The 23318-nt window shown below is 44.6% G+C and overlaps 2 gene segments (V, D, J or C); both read left to right on the forward strand.

The window, feature by feature from the left end:
• Positions 1-23318, forward strand: part of LOC106729699 — a 387064-nt gene that overhangs the window by 320151 nt on the left and 43595 nt on the right.
• LOC116664829 overlaps positions 1-23318 on the forward strand; it is a 49253-nt gene that overhangs the window by 1034 nt on the left and 24901 nt on the right. Inside the window, 2 exon segments of the C gene segment in view lie at positions 3767-3773; positions 9472-9481. Coding sequence covers positions 3767-3773; positions 9472-9481 — 17 coding nt within the window.

Below are 23318 nucleotides of genomic sequence, written 5' to 3' on the forward strand. Positions count from 1 at the left end.
TTCACAATTCCTACCTCGAAATGAATGGAGTTTTAACTAAATCTACATGAGACACAAGGAACAGAAATTGTAGTTGCAAAGAAAACCCTCCAAAAGCTTCCCTGTATTTAGCCCTGGACCCCTTTGGAGACCGTCCTGGCCATTGGGAAGCTACTCCACAGATCAGTGCTTCTTGCTTGGACACACCGAATCTTGCAGAACTGGGCCTGCATCCACACAAGGCCAGACCCGGGACCGTGAATAACTCTGCTGTTACTCAGGCAGCGGATGAAAGTCCCGCTGTCGGGCTGGGGCCCTCTGTCCCCTGAGAAGAAGTGGCTGCTGGCCCAGATGTGAACCCCCCGTCTTGAGGTTTCCGGAGAGCAAAGCCAGGCGGAGTCTTTGTCTTGGTCTCTTCTCTGAAGGGGCTCAGCCTGTGAGAAAACGATCCATAGAACAAGATACGTATTTGATTGTAAAGGACACCGCTTGGTTATCTTTCTTTACGTTTGAACCCCACAGTACTGTCCACTCCTTTGCAGTCCTTCGTGTGGGCTCTTCCTCTTCTCTTCCTTCTTTTATCCTGATTTCTGGACTTTTTATTCTTGTCTTCTCGATCTGCACGTGCATCTTGGATAATATTATCCAATCCACGATTCACATTGCATCTCTCGTTAGTTCCAAGCTAGTTCTGTGAACCATCTACTAGGTATTCCCACATTCCTAATTTATACGTTCCTCAGCTCAGCTTATTCCCCGCAGGGCTCATCACCCTCTGTTGTAGGCGCCCGAACCAGCGAAATCGGGGAGCCCTGTCTTCTACGGTCAGGTGTTTTGACGCGACGCCTGGAGGGTTACGAATCCTTCTGTATGTTCAAGATCTTGTAGTAACTTTCAATGAAAAAAATATGAAAATGAATATACATATGTATATGCATGGCTGGGACATTATGCCGTACAGCAGAAATTGACATGTTGTAATTGACTGTACTTCAATTTAAAAAGTTTAATTAATTTAATTTTTTTTAAAAAAGAACGCTTCTTCCCTGCCTCTTGTCCTCTTCCACCTTTTCCTCCTCATTGCCACTAGAGTGACATGCATAATACACAAATCTGATCATTCTCCCAGCCCCTTCACACATTCTCTATGCTTCTCTTTTACATTCATGGTAAAATTTAGATATCTTAACCTGACACAAAGGTATTTCACAGTCTGGACTCTGGAGATCTAGCTGGCCTTCAGTCCCCTCACCCCTGCTGGTTTTCATTCCAGCATCACTGAACCGATGCTCTCTGACCCCCTCTGAGCCTTTGCACGAGCTGTCTCTCCACCTTCCGTGGTCTACTCTTCTCATCTGCAGGGCTCACTCCTACAGTTCCAGTCATCACTGTCCTGACACAAGAAGTCTTCATCTGTTTCAGTCCAGCCCCGTGTTCCAAATAGCAGTATGGGAGGCTTCCCTCACCACTGTCTGTCTTATTTTCCCAAACAGAGTCTCTTTGGGCTACTGGTTTTCCTGATACATTTTGAATAAGAACGGTCACAGGGCATAAGTCAGACAGAAACAAAGCAGAGCAAAGTCTCAGAGGGTGGACGGATGTCTGTCCTGCTGGGTAGTGTTGGGGGTGATGCTGGATGCCGAGGCAGTAAAATCCTCGCTGTACTCAGGTAGGAGAAAGATCTACTTTGGGTACTGATGCCGATGATGGTGAGTGCTTCTTAAACAGATGCCGGGTGAACTGCTGGATTCATGGCAAAGAAGTGAGTGAGCTGTTCTATGAGCAGCTACCACTTGTACACAGCCAACACCAAGCCTCCCTCTGCTACAAAAACAGCAGCTCCTGCTCCTCTTGCACACTTTCATTGAAGGGTAAAGACGAGGAGGAGGAGAAACTTATCTTCCTTTGCAGCTATTCACATCCTCCCTCAACTGTGCTTTCCAGCTGTACTGAACCTTTTCTAAACTCCAAAAATGTCATAAGCCCCTGGACTTTTCCTATGCTGGTCCCTCTGTCTAGTCTACCAGAGAATTATTTCTTTTCCTACAAATCTTACTTAAAACCACACCACTTCTGTGAAGTCCTCCCTACCTTCCCAGAAAGATAAATCATTCATTTTCTCTGTGGTCCTACATCAATTTAAAGAAACCCCAACTTTTGTCCTTATAATCCAGCTTGAAATGTTGGCCCCATCTCACTCCTCACAGGCAAGCATGGCCTTGGAGAGACTGGACTTCATATCCTTTTACGTTGTAACCCCAGGATCCAGGACTGTTGAGATATACTGGACGCAAAACTAGAAGCTTCATGAGAGCAGAGGCGTTTTTGGGTTCATGCTTGTATCCCAGTGTCTGATCGTAGCTCTGGCACATAGTAGCTGTTCAATAAAAATGTATTCAACAAACAAAAAAAGAGTCAAATATATTTTCCTGGAATTGACCCTGAATTTGTGCCCCACTATTCTCTACTCACCCCCAAAATTATTCGTTGCTCCAGTCTCCCATGTCCCAGGTCTCATTCTCCTCCCTAATTGAGTGAACGAAAACCCTGTTGTAAAGCAGCTTAAAATGGGAGGCTGATGGAGACACCTCTGTGGAGAGGGCTAAAAAAGAGGCATGGAATAAAGACAATATTTTATTCTGGTGATTTCAGTTTGAAGGGTGGATAACCCCAGAATTGGCCCACTTCTGTAAATGTCATACCTGCACAGGTTCAGGGATAGAATCTTCCAGCAGGGCACTCCACACTGATCCCTGGGCTCAGAGGAGGGCAGTTCTCCTAGGAGAATCCCCTCCCTGCCACTGGAGGGGCCATCAGAGTGGCAGGCATCAGCTTGGTGCTACTGTTGAATTTCAGGCAGTTGGGGGATAGCTTACTAAGTGTCATTTAGTTATAGAAGCTGGAGTAAATTGAAAAATAATTCCCATAGTAAGAAGTCTCCAGTCAAACTCTTTAAAAGAGAGAGAAAATAGAGAGGAATATACAGAGTAGAAAATCTTGAAAATTTCATCATTAACAGTTGAAAGTACGGGTTTTGGAATTAGACTATCCGGTTAATTTCTAGTTTTACCAAGTTACTTAACCTGTCTAAAGACAATTTCCTAGTCTAGAAAGTGGAGTGAATAATTCGGGGCTCCCAGGTTTTATTTAGTCAAGAAAATGAATGCAGATTGCCTAATATAATCCCCAGCACAAAATTAGACTCAATAATAAATGATGATGTTAGTAGCAGTACAACTCGTTACCAATTTGAAAGCTAAATTTGAAGGAGTGATTACTGTGTACGAGGCATTGTTATAACCACTTAACATATTAACTCATTTAATCCTTACAGCAACTCTATAAGGTACATACTTTTAATAAAACAAATTACAGATCATAAAATTGAGGCACAAACCAAGTCACTCGCTTCCCCAAGATGAGAGTAAGTAACAGAACCAGCATTCAGATCTAGGCAGTCTCCCTCTGGAACCTTCATGTTATCCACTTACTTTGCTGCAATGGTAGTTGTTAGGGCGTGTCATGGATGAAGAACTGAGTCTGAGTGAGAAAGAATGCAAAGGAATAGCAAGTATTAACCGAAAAGAGTGATTGTTTTCCCCAATCTGAATTGGTCGGGAAAGTCGAATGCCTAGTGGTGCTCTGTGAAAGGCAGGGAAGACACCACCTGTGTAGATGTGGGACTGTGGGTGTGGGCGGAGACAGTGACATCACAGGCAAGCAACCGATGGGCTGTTGACAGCTGGAGGAAGACCTGTTCCTTCTCCTATCCTGCCACGAGGCTCAGGCTCTCAGTTTATCTCTTGGAAGTGGATGAGGTCTTGGAGCACAAGGGGAATTCAGACCCTAGGATTTCTAGGCACCAGCACAGGGTTTTTGTTTGTTTTTGTCATGCTCAAAACATTGGGCTTCCTGATGGACACAGTTTGTACCTTCTGCATCCTTTTCCCACAGGTCACCTGGAGGTTAGAGTAATCCAGAACCTAGAGAAGAACAGGGGAGAAGCTTTTCTGGAATGTCTTTCAGACTTTGGTCATGACAGAATGTTCTAGAGCATCCACGACCCAGCGTTGGGGCTGCGGCTGACCCCCTGCTCACTTGTTGGGGGCAGCACTGAAAAAGGTTCCCTGATGAGTGTCTCCCAGAAGAAGGAGGGTTTCTTCCAGGTCCTAGAGACATCCTCACACTTCTGTGCTAGCAGTTTATCTATAGTAATTCACTGCCACATCCTAGGTGACCTAGAATTTGTGGGAAAAAAACCTTCCTAGAAATAATGTTAAATTGCAGAAAGTCACATCAATGACATTTGGGCTTCAGTTCATCTGTGGTGATGAGCATCCCACAATTTCCCTAAAATGCTTTTTTTCCCAAAGCAAGCATTGTTCAGAGCAGTTGGGAGACAGCTGCTGAAAGTCCTTACATCAGCATTTGTCCATACCCACTTCCATCGGTGGAAGCTCTGCTAAGATGAGTTGCTACAGCATATGAAATCCTCTCTGAACGTGCTCTGGGCACCTACGAGATTTTCCTAAATTTGTGTACGTCTGGTTGCTTCGTTCCCTTCCCCATACCTTTTCACTCCCTTAAGCATCAGCCTAAAGGAAAAAGAGAGGACGTAGGATTATGTGCAAAGCACAGAGGTTGGAAAGCACATACAGTGTTTGTGGAAAAGAATAACATTAGGCTGGCTAAAGAGACGAGAGTACTTTTAGAGTGAAAGTCGAGGTTGGACATAAGGACAAAATGGAAAAGAGTTCCAGAAGTGTTCCGAGAAAACACTCAAGGGTCCAGGGAACACACATCAATTTACCACAATAGTCCAGAGAAAATTCAAAAGATGCAAAACCCCCATATTACAAAAGATAAGGGAAATCAGAAAAGTCACAGAGGCAAATCCTGCCATGCTAATTCTTCAAGGGAAGGGCGTAAACAGTCATGTGACCTGGATAAATGAAATTATCACATTCAGTCAAGTCTAAGAGGCTTTGCGATGCTTTCTGAAGCAGTGAGGGAGGAGGGCGTGGTCTCGGGCCAGGAAGTGGGTGAAAAGTGTTGGCATCAGAGACTTAGTTCAGCCCAGGAGCAGACAGTGTTCTCCATCTGCTGCCACCATGAGCAACAGGCTCCTCTGCTGTGCTCTTATCTTTCTCATCAGAGCAGGTGAGTCCTGAGCAGAGGTCAGGAATCCTTGTCACTGGCTTCCCAGGCTCCGGCAGCAAAATGTTTCATCAAGAAGGCAGCACTCATCTCCGCTCCCCAGGCTGTTTCTATTTGATCCCTGCTTTGTCTCCCACAGGCCTCAAAGAAGCTGCAGTCACACAGTCCCCAAGACACAGAATCCTGAAGACAGAACAGAAATTAACTCTCCAGTGTTCACAGAGGATGAATCATTATTCAATGTACTGGTACCGCCAAGACCCAGGATTTGGGCTGCGGCTGATCTATTACTCAACTGGTACCAGAACTACTAAGCAAGGAGATGTCCCTGAGGGGTATCATGTCTCTCGAGAAGATCAGGCCGATTTCCCCCTGACCCTGCAGTCAGCCAGCACCAACCAGACATCTGTGTACTTCTGCGCCAGCAGTGAATCCAAGCGCTGCACGGCCACATCCTCTCCGCACAAAAAGAGAGGCAAACGGAGGAGTGAGGGGGTGCTGTCCTCAAGATTCCTGACCCCGACTAGAAGTTTCCTCAGAAGCCTGCACTGAAGCCCTGCCTTTGACCTTAATATTCTTTGCTTCCCTTTTCCCATTCTTGTCTAAATCACTCTCTCTATTCTAATCAAAGTCTTTGCCCTTCTTTGATATTCTACTAGACGAAAGGATATTAACCCAATGTGAATATTTTCTAAGACCAACTTCAGTTTTCAGGTTCAGCTGTAAGAAAATTTTGATGAAACTGAATTCTGTTCAATTAAGTCAAGAAAGGAGAAAAATAAAAAGCCAAAGATTCTTCCATGAGTGTCTCAATGAGTAACCATGTTGGATGGGGAGATAGGGTACTGGGACTTCCTCAGACATGCAGTGGCCTGAGCATAAGTAAAAGCGGATGCAACGGTAGTGAAAAGTTGTCAGACAATGTGTGGGTTTAGGAAGAACTTAGTGTGTGTGTGAGAGGGAGCGGAGAGGGGTGAGAAAGAAATGAAATGTGTTTGTCTTCAGGGATTATCCGGGAGCAGAATTTTCACTGTACAGTCCCCAAGGGAGGATGCTGGGTGCCAGCCAGCTGTCTTAGTTTTCTATTGCTGGGTAAAAAATCACTGCAATTAGGCAGGTCAAAACATCACCCACTTATCATGTCATGGCTCTGTGTGTCGGAAGTCCTGGATGGGAGGGACTGGGTTCTCTGCTCAAGGTCTCATGAGATTAAAATCAAGGTGTCATCTGGCAGCATTCTCTCTGGAGCCCCGCTCCTCCACCCAGCTCATCCCTATGACTGGCAGGACTCAGCTCCTTGTGGTGCTGGGACTAGAGACCCGGTTTCCTTGTTGGCTGTCACTGGGGAATTGCTCCTACGTCTTGACTATTATAAATAGTGCTGCTATGAACATTGGGGTGCATGTATCTTTTCAACCTGGAGTTTCTTCTGGATATATGCCCAGGAGTGGGGCTGCTGGATCATATGGTAATTTCACTTTTAGTTTTTTTAAAGGACAGGTGATGCCATTTTTAAAGGTAGATGCTACCAGTTTCTGTTCTTGACACGCTCCAGTTTTGCAAATGCCTCATCTCCACAGGTTTAGGATCAGAATGTTCCAGCAGGGAGCCCCGCAGTCATTGCTAGCCTCAGGGATGGACTATTCTGTTGGGAAGAGATCCTTCCTGTGATTTGACAGTCAATAGCCAACACGGTGTGCATGGTCACTGCTAAGGAGCACAGAGCCACCAGGGTGACCCAAGGAGTCACCCTCCAAATAGCAGGAGATTGGAATTTGTTCCTGCTACTGAGAATATCAAAGAAGTCCATTGGCTTTCCAGCTTTCTTTCCACTGTGAGGTGACCACACAAACACACTCAAGCATGCAGAGGGAAAGGTTGGGGTGGAGGGCGGATGGAGATGTGGAGAGACAGAGAAAAGAAAAGAAAAGATCTCCCCTTGATCCTTGAATCTTCTAGGTACACCAGAGTCCCTGTGCACCAGCAGTTTATCAACGCAGCCACATCCTCTGCACAAAAGTGGAAAACCCAAGACACGTAGTGACCCTGCCTTCCCCAGCTCCCCCACCCACACAAGAACACCCAGAGCCCTGCCTGCCAGGTTATCATCCTTTCCTCTGCTTTTCCCGCCTTAGTTGCTTTCTTACCACATCTCCCCACTAATTTTTAGTGTTGGTGATTATAATTGTCTTCTGTTGCTGCTACAACAAGTAACCACATCCTTAATGGCTTAAAACAATACAAATTTATTATCTTACAGTCCTGGAGGTCCGAATTCCAACATGGGTCTCACTCAACTAAAATCAGAAAATTGGCAAGGCTCCATTCTTCTCTGAAGGCTCTTGGACAGAATCAGATTTCCTTGCCCTGTGGTTCGCTTTCTCTAGCTTCAAAGTCAGCAATGTTCCTTCTCTGACTCTTCTTCCACGCTCCCGTCTCCCTCAACACAGCTGGGAAAGGTTCTCCGCTCTGAAGGACACACATGATTAGACTGGGCCTCCCTGGATAACCCACGCTACTGTCTACAGCTCAAGGTCAGCCGATAGGCAACCTCAACTGCATCCACAACCTTCCTTCCCTTTTGCAATCTAAACATTCACAGGTTGGGGGGATTAGGACTTGAGCATCTTTAAGGGGCCATTAGTCTGCCTACTGCTGGGATAGTCCACTAGAGGGCGTTAACATATTACTTAATATACACTTGCATTTCAGACACTGATAAGACAAGTGTACATAAAATTGGATACTATATGACCAATTAAAAGAAAACTCAGTACTAAAATCTCACAAGGTCTTTCGAAGGTTACTCATATAGTATAGAAAAATATACAGGATAGAATGACTTCCTCAGAACCAAAAACGGCCTGAGGATAAGTAAAACAGGATTTGAAGTGTGGTGAAAATTCTATAGTCTGTGTCTGGGTTCAGGATCACCCACAGGAAAACAAATATGGCTGTATAATTAAAGGGACAGATGTGTCCTTCCTACAGGGGTTTTAAAGAAACGGTTCCTCAGTTGGATAAAGGCAGACATACTTACTGTTGTCAAGAGACTGTCATCCAAGAAGGATGGAGGAGAGACGCAGCAGGTGTACTGAGCAGTGTCTCAGAGGAGGAGGCTGAGAGCAGGCACTGAAGACCCGCAGGGTAAGACACATGGGGATGGACAGTGTAGAGCAGAATGCCTTACATCAATGTGCAAAATGTGGAGGAGACGTTTCAGAGCTCCTGGCCACCTGGAGGATTCTCTCTTCTTCCCAGTCCCTTTGTTAGGGACACAGGAGCCTGGCCCGCAGTTGGGGAAGTGAAGTTCCCCAAACTCTTGGCTGTGGTGGCCTTGGGAAGGAGAGATCAGAGGGAAGGGAAGTTTCCAGGAAAGAAGGGTGGGAAGATACAGCAACTGGCTTCTAAGTACAAACATACTGGGGACTCAGCTCAGCAGTATCACTTTAGGGTCTTGGTTGATGTTGAAGAAGAAAGAAGAGACCAGAGCAGCCTCACAGTCCATGGCATAGGGAGGCGAGAAGCAGGTGTCTGAGGAGAGGGAATTAGCCAGTGGGGGAGGGTAGGAATATAGAAGCAGCAGCCTCCTAAATCTTGGGTTAATCTAATATGGAAAATGCTTGGGATAAAGTACAAGTCTCTGAGTTGTAATTGTCCACCTCTACGATGTTGGAAGTACCACGGAACCTGGGAAAATCCAATGGACAGGAGGATAAATAGATCCTTCTGTTTTGTGGATGTGGGTAAGCTGTGAAAGATTTCTACAGATGCAGTTTGGGATGACAAGGTATTACTAGGTAATACAAAATTATTTACTGAGGCAGCTTCTTGAGAATGAAAACTGCTGGGGGTTTTTTCTTGAGAGTACCTGGACCCGTAGCTAGGGTATGGAGGACTGGCCAGGACAACATGAACACCTAGGATGGAAGTAGAACCAGGTTTGCTCCCTACAGCCTTTTCCAGAAAGGATTGGTGCAGAAATATAGAAAGAAAGAACTCTCCTCCTTAGAGTAGGGTTAATGTCACGACTCCCTCACTCCCATGGATTGTTAGAGCCAAATGTCCACCTGAAGGGGACTGAGGCCAGAAAGCCACCTCTGAGATTCGACGGCAGCCCAAGAACTGGGATGAGAACCCACTTCTTGTCTGGAGATAATAACGATTTAGCAAAATACAGAGGGGCTCGGTGAAGCTCTAGCTGTGGTGGGAAGCAATTAGGAGCACGGGGCAGTCTCCTTCCCTCTCCTCCTCCGCCCCTCTCAAGAATACTTCGATTCCAACATAGCCCAAGAAGAGCTCAAGGGAGTTAAAGGGGGGAAATATTCTGGGCAGCCCCAGGGAAGTTATCTCAATGCAGGAAGGGCACAGAGACCCAGAAAGTGGAGCCATCTGTGAGCTGCTGGAGGAGCTAAGATGATGCGGGGACACCCGAGTCACCGGCAGAGCTCCGCATGGCTGGGAGCAGAGCAGAAAAGCACAGACTGGCTTAACGATTCTCCAGGGACAGAAACCCTCCCTGTGGAGCCCCGTCTGGAGACCACAAGCAAGCAAAGCCACACGCCCCAAGCAGCAAAGAAACTGAGTTTGCTGGTATAAAGGTGAGGTTGCTGCAGAAGGCAGGTGTCGCCTCTGCCTCTCACAGCCCCTTTAAGAGGAGAGAGAGGAGGAAAGGGAAGAAAGATACATCCAACACCAGCCTTGAGGAAAGCAGTTATTCACATTCGTGACTAAGTTTAAGCTGCTAACGAGAAAAGAGCCCTGGGTCTAGGATCTTGAACTGGATACAGACCAATAAAATAATCCATGACGGGGATTTAGGTAAATTTTCACACAAGACTCTTTTAAAAGGTCGTGGCTGAAAAATATGTCCATGGCCATACAAAGACAGGAATATACTTGTAATTTTTCTGCGGAGTAGAAATGAGAGGTAGAAACCTAGAAAAAGTGTAGTTCTGATGATAGCATGTTTCACGTTCTCATATTTCTAAGTGATGATCAAATACGTTACACCAGTTTCCATCTTAGAGATCCAAAATATTTTTCAACTTTGACAAAAAAGGTGCTAACAAGAAGCTGTCAAATGCACAGAAACCAGCAGCCTCCCAGGAGGGCGAGGAAAATGGCAGGGATCACAAGCCTCACCAGCCCAGGCTGGCCAGGACAGTCACCTGGTTTACACTTCTGGTTTCCCTATAAGGAAAGGGGTGTGGCTTCTCTCGGGAAATTGAGGGCCAAGTAGCTGCAGAGAAAGAGACATCACAGAAACCAACTAGAGCCCCCAGCGCTGGCAGACGCCTGAGTGACACTGCCATGGGCCCCCGGCTCCTGGGCTGGGTCCTGCTTTGGCTCCTGGGAGCAGGTGAGACCCAGAGCCCGAGGGCAACCTCGCCTGTAGCTTGCAGGTCTTAGCTCGAGCCCTTTCCTAAGGGCTGCAGCATCAGGTGCCTCCTCGGCTGCCTCTAGCTCTGTCTCCTTCCCCCACAGGCCCCGTAGAACCCGACGTGACCCAGAGCCCGACACACCGCATCACAGAGACCAGGAAGAAGCTGACAGTGACTTGTTCTCAGAATATGAACCACGATGCTATGTACTGGTATCGACAAGACCCAGGGCTGGGTCTCAGGCTGATCTACTTCTCACAGAATGTTAATTTTACTGAAAAGGGAGATATCCCTGATGGGTACACTGTTTCTCGGAAAGAGAAGAAGGATTTCTCCCTGACCCTGGAGTCGGCCAGCATCACCCAGACCTCCTTGTACCTCTGCGCCAGCAGCGTATCCACAGCGCGGCGCAGCCAGCTGCTGTCTGCACAAGAAGGGCAGCCACGAGGGCAGGGAGGCGCCTCCCGTGGGAGGCCCCACCCAACCAAAAGGAAAAACTTCCCCCGTCATCTGTGCCCACAGAAGTCCTTCCCTGACTCCCCAGCTGTGGGGACTCTGAGCAACGCAGCCCCTGTGCAACGTGCCCTCCGCTCATTTCTGGCGCCAACGAGCTTTTCAAAGCAGGCCCAGCTAACTGCGTTAAGTCTAGCACCAGGGGTAAGGCTTTCCTTTCCTAGAAAAAGACTTTTGCACACACTGCCATCCTTTCTCCTTACTGAGGATCGTTGTTACCCAAACTGAACATTGTGTTTTCAGTTCACTCACTTAACAAAACTTCACCCCACATTTCAAGTCCTCTTCTTACAAGTCTTGTAGCTTGGAGGAACAGCACGTTCTGAGTTGTTTACTAAATCTGTTATCTCATTTTCCTCATCTCAGCAAATGGTCTGCCATCCCCCCAAATGCCCAAGCCAAAGGTGGAGAAGTCGTCCCCATCATCTCTTGGATACTCCCTTCCCACCCCTAATGTACCCTCCCTGCACACTTCTAAGTATTAAACTCCTTGCAAGTTTTACTAGCTTTTCTTAACCTCACTGATAACACTGTGGTCCAGCAAATGCTGCCTCTCGCCTGGATTCCTTAACCACCATCCAAATTGCTACCTGCCCCCACCCACAAAGTACTCTGGAGCTTAAAATTCATCAGCATCTTTCATTGACTTGGCTGACATCTGAAGTTTATGTTACTTTACAAGCCTCTCAACAACTCCACGATGCGGTCTTTGCACCTGTCTCCCTTCCTTAACGTGAACGTCCCTTTTCCTTCAGTTACACAGCTGCCTTCCGCTCTACAACCCTCCTTGGGACCTGAACATGTCCTACGCTGACTCACCCCTGGGTCTTCACCAAGAATGTTCCCTCTACCTGGACACCTAATTAATGATTTCTCTACATACCAATTCAGAGTCATTTCCTCCAGGAAGATTTCTTTGAATCCCTGACTGAATTAGTTCTTCTCTGTGCTCTAATGACAGCCTGAACATCAATCCTCAGGGCAGTTAACATACTCGATTGTTTGCTGTTTAAAACGTACATGAATAAATGTTGGAGTTAATGAGAGCAGCGACTATGCTTATATTGGGTACTTTTTTTTAATCTCCATACTCACCAGAGTGCCTGAGGAGTGCGGGGCTAATGAATGAAGGATCAGTCATACCATCTTCCCAACACCCCTCTGACTAGTCCAGGATCTGAGCCCCCTGCAGAGTCCTCACCCACCCATACTTTGGGGAGATTCCACGGGTTTTCACGTGGGAATGCAAACAAGATGAATCACGTACTCGAGTAGTGTTTAATTCTTTCTCTACGCCAGCCCTGGTTTACTCTGTGCTATACATCACCCCGAAAAGGATGTTGCCTCTCTTGGGTACCACGACATCCATGGCATTCTTTCCTTTTTCTGTTGGACCCTAAAATACTTGCCGGCCGCTGCTGATGCTTCTGCTCTGTACCATTTCATTTACCAAGCAAGGCAATAAGCAGACCCTAGTATTGCTCCCCGTGCGCTCCATCATCACTCCCAGGTATAGTTTCCTGCGGAGTGGCATCTCTGTTGATGAAGTGCGCGAGGAAACCTTTTGCTCAGCCTTTGCCTTTTCCTTCTCTGTGTTGGAGGGGCAGGACTGCAAGTCTGTGTCTTGATCCCCAGTGTCCTACTGAGGCTTTAGTGCAAAGGTTCATTCAACTACATACATCATTCACCAGTCAGTAAAATAGTAATTTTCACCTGGAACAAGAGCACGCAGAGAACCTCATCCAACGTACAAAGTCTGGCAACACAACTCAGTGTAGAATCTGCTCATCTTTCCAAGAATGACGGCTGTCTTACTGGGTCTGTCTACCCTGCCAGACCCCTGTCTCCACCCTGACTTCAAGGTGAGCTCTCTCTCCTGGGAGCATCTCATGTGATTATCAGCATAGGCTTCCAGTGGACCATTCTCTCCTTTTTTTAAAAGACTTACCCAGACATTTCAGAATTTTAAAAATTGCTGCCCCTTAGGTCCAACCTTTTATCATATTCTCAATGTTATTAGAATTATACTAATTAAGTCAAAGATGTCAGTAGAGGTGATAAGACCAAAGACTGTTCCCTGTGAAAGAGTCTACATGCAATAACTTATTCTTGGTTCCTGGAGGTCATCATAACTGACCCGCATCCCACGGGAAGCCTCTGAGACAATGATGTCAACAGACCTCTTCTTACTTTGTAGAATCCACAAACCTAGTGCCTCCCATTATACCAGGGCCTAGAGCTGGGAAACCCTTATTCCTGACTTAGACCTGCATTAGGCACCAGGTTACTCTGCCCTTTGTTTCCTAGGACTAGTAGCGTTCTGGTTTTACACTGTTCCTTAGAGGGATCCAGTCTCGGTATTCCTTATGGAATTTTTTCCCTATGATTAATTTCCACCTCAACCAATCTCATACATGCTAAAGAAATATCTACAAAATTTAGTGCATTTTTAGAGTTAAAATACGCTATGGTTTGGATGTTTATGTTCCCCCAAAATGTATGTTGAAATTCTAATCACAGATGGGCTGGTATGAGGAGGCAGGGCCTTTGGGAGATGACTAGGTTGTAAGGGTGGAGCTCCCATGAGTGGGAGTAGCGCCCTTTTACAAGAGGCCCCACTGAGCTCCCCAGCCCCTTCCACAAAGTAAGGTTACAGCAAGAGGGCTGTAACCAGGAAACAGCCCCCACCAGACAACGCAGGCACCCTGCTCTCAGACTTCCAGCCTCCAGAACTGGGAGAAATAAGTTTCTGGTGTTTTTAAGTCACCCAATCTGTAGTATTTTTGTTATAGCATCTGAGCAGGCTAAGCCAGAGCACAAGTCACAATATTTTAGTCTTAATTTTTGGTTCACTCACTGTCACTGTCCTTGGTAGACTACTATTTCTATATTCTTCCATTAAAAATGATTTTCTTCAGTATTCCATCCTTTTCCCTCTTCTTATTACTTTATTCACTTTCCCTGAACAGTATCATTCCAACTTTATCACTTTAATAAAAACCTCTATTCTAATAACTTTCAGATTAAGTGTTCTAGCCAGATACCGAATCTGAGCTTCAGTCCAGCTTATACAGCTTTCTACCTGGTGATGTCACTTGAAATCTCCATTGGTGCTTCAGACTCAACTCTTCATATTCTGTGCACTTAATCCCCTTGCCAGTCTTGATGAAAACCAAATTATCTGGTTTTTCATATGAGTAACCAGGAGTTTTGGAGGGCAGTCAAGGAGCACAGTTTTGCAGCAATCCTTAAAAATTAATTCCTGAATATAACTTTGATGTGTTTCATATTAGAGAAAAAAACCAAAATGATTAAAAGTAAATGTACCCAAATTGCATGAAAAAATTAAAAAGAGGATCATACACTTACATAGAATGACACACAGTTATGTGGACACACACAGGTGCACACGTGAAATGTGAGATGTTCTCTGTCCATCCAGGAATTCAGGTCCCTCTCCTTTTAGATGGAGAATCTACAGTTTTCTCAAAGTTTCCTTGTTTGGGATTCCCTCCAATTCCTCAAGTGTAAGAAAGAAGACTTGAGATATGTTCTTAGAAACATATGTAGGAAAAAGTGAAAGGGAATTTGTAAGAATAAAGGATGAAAGTATGAAACAGAAAACAATATTATAGACCTGGGTTAAGGTCAGAGAACAAAGGCATCTCAGTGTTTGGACTAAATTGAAAAAGGTAAAGACAGTACAACGGCTGTACAGCAGAATGGGTGGGCAGAGTGGTGGTGTGTAAATGAAGAAAGAATTAAAGAGAAAAAGGGTGTGGATTTTGTGGGCATTCCCCCCCACCCCCCACAGCCCCTGGCAATGATGCTTCTTTCTGCTTCCAGGTGTTTGACGTTACGCTAAGTGAAATAAGCCAGTCACAGAAGGACAAATATTGCATCTTTTATCACCAAAATTGTTTAGAATTTCTGGCACATGGCGATAATAAAAGCAGAACAACTTTCAATTAGGTTTTATTATTTTTTTTACATCATTATGTATTATTTTACTCATATTTGCAATTGTCCAAATAACGTCCTTTATAGCAAAAAGGGAAAAAGATTCTGGTCTGCAGTGCAATCCAAAATTACACCTTGTGTTGAGTTTTTGTGTCCCTTTTGCTCTTTAATCTGGAATTTTCCTCAGTCTGTCTTCATCTTTTGTAATCATGACAATTTTGAAAAATGTAAGTCAATTACTTCATAGAAGAGATGGTGCTTATTTGAATGTTGTGGTAAAGCACTGGATAAAAATAATTTGTACTTTCCACGTTTCTCTTGGTATAACATTTTCAAGCTTTTTATTATGAAAAATTTCAGTTGCAAAAGCAAGGAGAATAATAATGAACCCTGTTACCCAAATGCAGTCATTAGTATTTTGCTGTCCTTCCTTCTTCTATTCACGACACTTTTAGTTGATGTATTTGGGAGCAATTTCCAGACATCATAATGTTACCAAATTGGTTGACTGGACCCGTGCGTGGGTCCTGGCTCAGGCTAAGATCCCTTGTCTTGGTCAGGGGAGTTCTTTTTCCTGTCAGATTTGTGCAGCCAGTAACAAAACAGACACTGAGACTGAGACTGGAACAGCACAAGCTTTATTCAATGACCAAAGAGTGGAGAAGTGGGAGCCTAGTTCACAAATCAATTTCTCAACCCAGTTTGAGTGGAGACACTAAATACATAGGAGAGTCAAAAAGTAAAAGGAGGGATCTGGAAAGTGTGGAAGGAATATTCATGAGTTATCCAAGAACAGGGGTGTGGCTTGGACCTGGACCTGGTGCACCACTCCTTTCCTGTCCTTGTAGGGGATCTTCCAGTCATGATGGCATCTGTCAACTGTCATGGCACTGGTGGGTGTGTCATTTAGCATGCTAATTAATTATAATGATCATATAGTGAAGCTCAAGGTCTACTGGAAGTCAAATCTGCCACCATCTTGGGCATAGTTGGTTCTAGTCAGTTCTTGTTATTTAGTCTTTGCAGCTTCCTCCTGAAGATAAGAGTAATTGGTTGCCATTAGAGGGAGGAGCCAGGGGTGTGATTCTGGGGCAACAGCCTTGGTAACAATATTTCACTCCAGATTTTAGAAAGCTCTAGAAAATAATGACATGTTTATATTATCTTAATATTATCTTACCTAACAAAAATTTTCTAATTCTTTAATATTATGTACTATGAAAATTACATATAAATTTCTCCTATTGTTACTGAGTCCAGGCTCAGACTGCTCGCCACACGACAAGCCAATAAATTGCAAGACAAGACATTGGGGTAAAGAAAAACAACTTTATTCACAAAGCCAGCAGACTGAGAAGATGGTGGGCTAGCATCCCCAACAACCATCTTATCTGAGTTATAATTCAGGCTTCTTTTATACTAGAAGAGGAGGAGGTGTGGCTGGTTGTTGCAAACTTCTTGGTGACTGACAGACCCTGAAGGGGATGAAACAAACCTTTGTTCTTGCATTTTCCACCTGAGTCTAGTCATGATGTTCCTGCAAACCTCCAAGACAAACGTTACTCTCTGTTCTGCAACTTTTTATCTCTCTATGAATGAAAAGTGTTATACCTTTGAAGGTCAAGCCTGGGAGGCAGAGCCTATAGAAAGGGTTATTATGTATAATTCAGGCTATTGGCAACCTTCTTCTACAAAGGTGCAGAGCCAGCATGACCAAGCGCAAGCAACAGAGCTTAAAGGCTAGAGCCAACGGAATAGATCCAATATGGAGTCAGGTTTGTATTTTCTGCTACGATACTCTGCAATACAAGATGCCAACCTGGATGCAAAGATGTCCTCAGGATGGCCGGGAGCTACTAGAATCTGATAAAGTCCCCTAAATGCTAAAGTAAATCATTTCAAAAGCAGAGAGCAGCACAACAGGAAGGCAGAACTTGAACCAGAACACAAAGCCAGACATATTTCTTCTGACCACTTCTGGTTAAGAGATTCACCAGGAATTCAGAGGAAAAAAATTGATGGTTAATATCAGAATTGGAGCCCTGGAGTTTGTAGCTTTTCCTTCCTAGCAGATGAGCAGAAGCGTTTGGGTGAGGTACCTATTACACAAGTATCATGAGACTTAGAGAAAAATCAATAGAGATTATACAGGATGCTTGGTAATGGATGAAAGTTTAATATCCATGGTGGCTAAACAGGGCATAGTAAGCGTAGTTTTAATTTTATAGATTAGACTTCATTGAAAAACAATTCCTGCAGAAATATTTTGGAAGGCAAATCTAAAAAGACAAAGTCTTACTTAAGGCTGCTAAATGTCAGTGAGGAATTTTAACATAGTGCCTGAGACAAAATTAATCTTCAGTAAATGATGGATGTAGTGATAACAGTCAATGCTTTTAATGGCTACGTTTATTGAGACAGGCACATTTATAAGCAATTTATACGTATCAGCTTGCTGCCTTCTTACCATAACCCTGTGAGGTTGGTTCTTTTATTAGTTCCATTGTACATAGAAGGACACTGAGGCCCAGAATTTGCCCATGGTCAAAGTTGGTAAGTCAAAGAACCAAGTTTGAAGCCCAGGCAGTCTAGCAGCAATGTCTGAAACCAATACATTACTTGTCACAATTACTGTTGTTAAATAATATTGTATGAAAAACTGAACACGCTGTGAAAGAAATGTACATTGAGAGAGGGCGAAACAGTAAAGCAGTCCTAATCAGAGCTGGTCAAGAAAAAAAAATCCGACTTCTGGAGATGCACTTTCAGAGACTCACAAGAAGGACCGATGAGACTCGCATTATGGTTGTGTTCACGGCTAAGATCATCACACAGACCTTGTAAGGATACACAGCTAGAGCATGAGGGAAAGAAGACATTGGCAGAGTTTGGAGGAATCTTTGTGAGATGTTCTTATGCCCTCTCCCTCCCATGAAGGCACACACTTTCACCCCAGTGATAGAAATGAAGCAAACTGTGTGTAATGTCTCTGCCCAGAGAAGCCTGTTAGAGACTCTACTTTGGGTGGCTGGTATTATGCACTGAATTGGATCCCCTCAAAGTTCACATGGTGAAGTCCTAACCCTCAGTACGTCAGGATGTGACTATATTTGGGGATGATAAGTTCTCTAAAGCAGTAACTAAGATTAAATGAGGCCGTTGGGATGAGCCCTTCCCCAGTATGCCTGATGCCCTTATAAGAAGAGAAAATTAGGACACAGACACACACAGAGAGGGAGGACACTGCGAGGACAGAGGGAGGAGACAGCCACATACCATCCAAGGAGAAAGGCGGCAAAAGAAACCAACCCTGCCAACACTATGATCTTGAACGTCTAGATTCCAGAACAGGGAGAAAATAAAGTTCTGTTGTTTAAGTCTCGCAGCCTATGGGGCTTCATTCTGGCAGTCCTAGCAAACTCATAGAGCTGATCACATAGGCATTTGCTGCCTAGCATATACCAAATTCTAGACTCAGGGAGACAGAGCAGTGTTCAGCGTAGACTCCACTGTTTCTGCAGGCAGGTACAATGAATCACACTCACAAGTTATTAAGTGGTGGGAGTGCTCCCGAAACAAGTTCCCAGATCAAGCCAAGGGCTTACCTTGTAAGCAGTTCTTTCTACAGATCACCACGTGCGCGCACACACACACACACACACTCTCTCACAAAGAAAAGGGATGGCTTTCACTTTAGCTCTTCCAACCTCTCTAGAATCTAGCAGGTGGCTGAGAGATCACGAGTGTGGGCGGGACAGGGACTTCATAGTCAATTTGCCCAGAGCCTGGTCCTGGGGAAAGATGCACCCTTGCCTTAAACCTGCCATGGGAATCAGGCTCCTCTGTGCCTTTTGTTTCCTGGGAGTAGGTGAGTCTGGGGAGTTCATGGCAAACCTTTGTTCTATTATTTCTAGACCCTGGATAAGATTATTCCTTCATCAGGCTTCCCAGTGACCTCTTTTTTCACCTCCCCCATCCATCTTCCATAGGTCTCATGGATGCAAAAGTAACCCAAATTCCAAGATATCTGGTCAAACGAATGGGAGAGAAAGTTCTGATAGACTGTGTACAGGACATGGGCCACGAGAGAATGTTCTGGTATCGACAAGACCCAGCTCTGGGTCTGCGGCTGCTGCACTACTCATATGATGTCGACATTGTTGAGAAAGGAGATATGCCCGAAGGGTACAATGTCTCCAGGAAGAAGAGCGTTTCGCCCTGACCCTGGAGTCCGCCAGCACCAGCCAGACATCTGTGTACCTCTGTGCCAGCAGTATATCCACAGCACTGCACGGCCACATCCTCTCTGCACAAAAAGGGCAGATGCAAGGGAAGAGTGACTCAGGGCTGAGTTACGCTGCTCCAGTGGCACATGTGTGCCCATTAGACGACGGGTAGACAGTGAGAAGGAACCGAGCCCACAGGCACACAACTTGGCTAGAACAGCACGGGTTATTTTTCAGGACCCACTCAATACTCCTTTCCAAGTTAGGGGCCATTCTGACGTTAACCTGCTCAACCTGATGTGTTGTCTAAATTCATGATACTCTGCCCCAACCAGGAGGAAGGGTCCTCTCACAGAGTCACACTGAGGAAGCCCTTCTCAGCCCTACCATCTTTTAAATCAGCCTTCTCTTCCCTTCCCTGGCCTCCGTTCCCCTCCCTTCCCCCCCGCCTCCCTTCCCTTCCCTCCCCTCCCTTCCCCTCCCTTCCCCTCCCCTCCCTTCCCCTCCCTTCCCCTCCCCTCCCCTCCCTTCCCTTCCCCTCCCTTCCCTTGTCCCTCTTACTGTACGTTTGCTCCTCTGCTCAGTATCTTTGCTCCTGATGTCTCACTAGAGGGCACTCACACAATCTAAACCCTTGGTTGACATAAACTTTATTGTCCAGGTGCTGATTCAAGAGGAAGTTTGTGGAATTTGAGTTTTGCTCATTCAATCTAAAAAGAGGAAAACTGATTTTGAAAAATAAATCTTTCTCCAGGTTCTCTGAATGGTCAATAATGTTTTATTTGAAAATTCTGATAGGGAACTATGGTGCAGAATGTGGTAAGAATTAGGTTCTATCTGCAGTCACGATCATTTGGAGAAAGTATTCATTTATGTTTAAGAATGAAGTATCCCCTCAGTAAGTATTAAGTGAATTTCTTCTGTTTGGGAGTACACAAGCAATGTAAAGAGTATTAGAAATCCCAAAATGTAGAGCACAGGGAACTATATTCAATATCTTGCAGTAACTTATGGTGAAAAAAAAATGAAAACGAATATATGTATCTATGTATATGCATGACTAAAGCATTGTGCTGCACACCAGAAATTGACACATTGAAAACTGACTATACTTCAATAACCTGTATATATACAGAAAAAAAAGAAGCCCCAAAATGCAGGGGATTTGCAAAACCATTAATGAGACAAAATGGGCATATGAAAATATATTTTGATTCAGTGCTAAATTTTGATGTAGAAGAATTCAAAGAAAAAAATAAATCAATGTGTATTACAACATTCAGGATAAAGCTCATATGAAAGACAGGACTTGGGTTGACTTTGGATAAAAATAACAGAGAAACAGTTTAAAGAAATACCCTGCAGTGTTTTGTGAGCGGTCCCACTAGAATGAAGGAGTGAATTCTTTCTTCGAGAAAAGGCAGGAGTCACAAGCCTCCTGGCTGTGGGTCAACATCCAGAAGAGAGAGAACACACCTTCACAGAGTAACAGTGAATAACAGAACATCTCATCTACAAACACTTACCCTCGGTGGACATCCAGGGTGTCTGGGAGTCCTACAGTCTCCCCAAAGTTTTTTTTTCTTTTTTTAATTTCCCACAGAAAGCATTGCCCAGACACAGAAAATCACTGCAGGGGAACAGAACAGGCATGAGCCTGAGAGTCTGTTTCCAGCGCTGCCTGGGAGCCTCCCCATCACAGCTGCCACCTCCTCAGTGGAGCCCCGGTAGAGGGAGCGCTTTCCCCAGACCCAGCTCCTCTCCGCGTCTGTGCTGATGCAGCTGCACCTGCTTCTTCCAACGCATCTCACCTCGCTTAGTTTCAGTTATGAAGCTAAACAGACACCCATCTGCAGGTTCACAGCGGGAAGCTACCACCCCCACACCAGCCTTGGGGTCCAGCCAGTGTGGCAGTCTCTGAAGGGAGCTGCAGTCAAGCATTCAGACCCCCCAGGGCTTGTCATTCTTCTTCATAAGATTTGCATTACTGGTCCTAAGACTGCATCCTTAAGTCTCTTTATTTGAGGCCTTGGGGCTTGGGGAGGGGTCTTCCTGAGGCCCCTCGGCCAAGGCCTTCAAGTGGGAAGAGGGGGAGGGGTCCTGGGACATTTTTCCCCACTCTGACTCAGTACCCAGGGCTTCTCCACCACTCGCCCTCCCATCACACCCTCCTCCCTGGCCCTAGAGTCCAAAAACCTGCAAAAGCATTTTGTTCGAGGCTCTCTCAGCAGTGAGAAGACCTCTGCATCCGTGCTGATCCACCGGACCCCTGAGCAGTGCTCTGTTCCATCGAAATGGAATGGGGAGTCAGCGCTTTCTTAGATTTCAGACTCTTGCAGTAAGTAATTCGATAATTTTCAGGAAACCTTAGGATGGCTAAAATAGAAGATGTGGGGGGTTATTTTGGAAGAAAGTTTGATATATTTGACCAGGAAATTTTGATGCACTCCTACATGTCAAGAAAAAATTGGATTATTCTCTACCTTTTACCAGTATACTACTTGGTAGGGTTTATTTTGAACCTCTGTCTCTAGCATCTCCCGTAGAAGCAGAAGCTACAGTAGAAGCAGAAGCTACACGTGCACACCATACAAGGGGCTACTGGAGTATTAGCATCCCCAACATACCGCGTTTCCTCTATTATAAGGAAAACTGGTTTTCACAGATTTATTTTTCTAAAATATTGACAAATCCTATAATCAGTATTCATTTCTCATGTAGTGGAACTAACCACCACCCCAAAATAACAATTATGTTTTTACCCGCATGTCTTATAATAGATGGAAACTCAGAATCAAATAAATAAGTTAGTTTGGCAAGAACTTCTTCCTCCAGGTCCCTCGTTTACTTTAGGCTATTAGACCTGAAGCTCTCAGTCATCCACCAGCTTCTGCTCTAGTAAGGCACAAGCAAAAGTGAGGCAGTCCTTAACAGAACTGACATTAGCTCTTGATCTTTGGAGTCACATAGACATGGATTTGAGTCCTGCCTCTGTCACTCACTGTTGGATTTTGTCAACCTGGATAGGTTATATAAGATCTATATGCCTAATCTGTAAAATGTCTTAAAATCTGTAAAAATGAAATAATTGTTGCCTCAATAGCCTAATTCATAGACAGACTGAAATAATACATGGAAAGCAAGTTTATGGAAGTATAAACAATTTCAGAACTCAAAATGGCTTAAAGACTTAAACATAAGACAAGACACTATAAACCTCCTAGAAAAAAATAGGCAAAACATTTTATGACATAAATCTTAGCAATGTTCTCCTGGGACAGTCTCCCCAGGCAAATAAGAATAAAAGCAAAAATAAACAAAAGGGATCTAATTAAACTTACATGCTTTTGCACAGCAAAAGAAACTGTAAGCAAAATAAAAAGACAACCTATGGAATGGGAGAAAATATTTGGAAGTGGTGCAACTGACAAGGGCTTAATTCCCAGAATATATAAACAATTTTTACAGCTTAATAACAAAAAACCAAACAATCCAATCCAAAAATGGGCAGAAGAACTAAACAAGCAGTACCTCAATGAAGACATAAAAATGGCCAACAGGGACATGAAAAATTTCTCAATATTGCTAACTATCAGAGAAATACAAATCAAAACTACAATGAGGTTCCACCTCACACCAGGCAGAATGGCAGTCATTCAAAAGTCCACAAACGATAAACGCCAGAGAGGGTGTGGAGAAAAGGGAGCCCTCCTACACTGCTTGATGGGAATGTAGTTTGGTGCAGCCATTATGGAAAACAGTATGGAGATTCCTCAAAAAACTAAAAATAGACTTACTGTATGATCCAGCAATCCCACTCCTAGACAGATATACAGAGGGAACTCTAATTAAAAAACAAGCATACACCCCAATGTTCATAGCAGCACTATTTACATTAGCTAAGACACAGAAACAACCTAAAAGTCCATCACAGATGATTAGATAAAGAAGTTGTGGTGTATTTATACAATAGAATACTACTCAACCATAAAAAAGAATAAAATTATGCCATTTGTACCAACAGGGATGGACCTGAAGAGCATCATTCTAAGCTAAGTAAGCCAGAAAGAGAAAGAAAAATACTACATGATATCACTCA

This window comes from Camelus ferus, chromosome 7 (genome assembly GCF_009834535.1).
Source record: "Camelus ferus isolate YT-003-E chromosome 7, BCGSAC_Cfer_1.0, whole genome shotgun sequence".
NCBI classification, from domain to species: Eukaryota; Metazoa; Chordata; class Mammalia; order Artiodactyla; family Camelidae; genus Camelus; species Camelus ferus.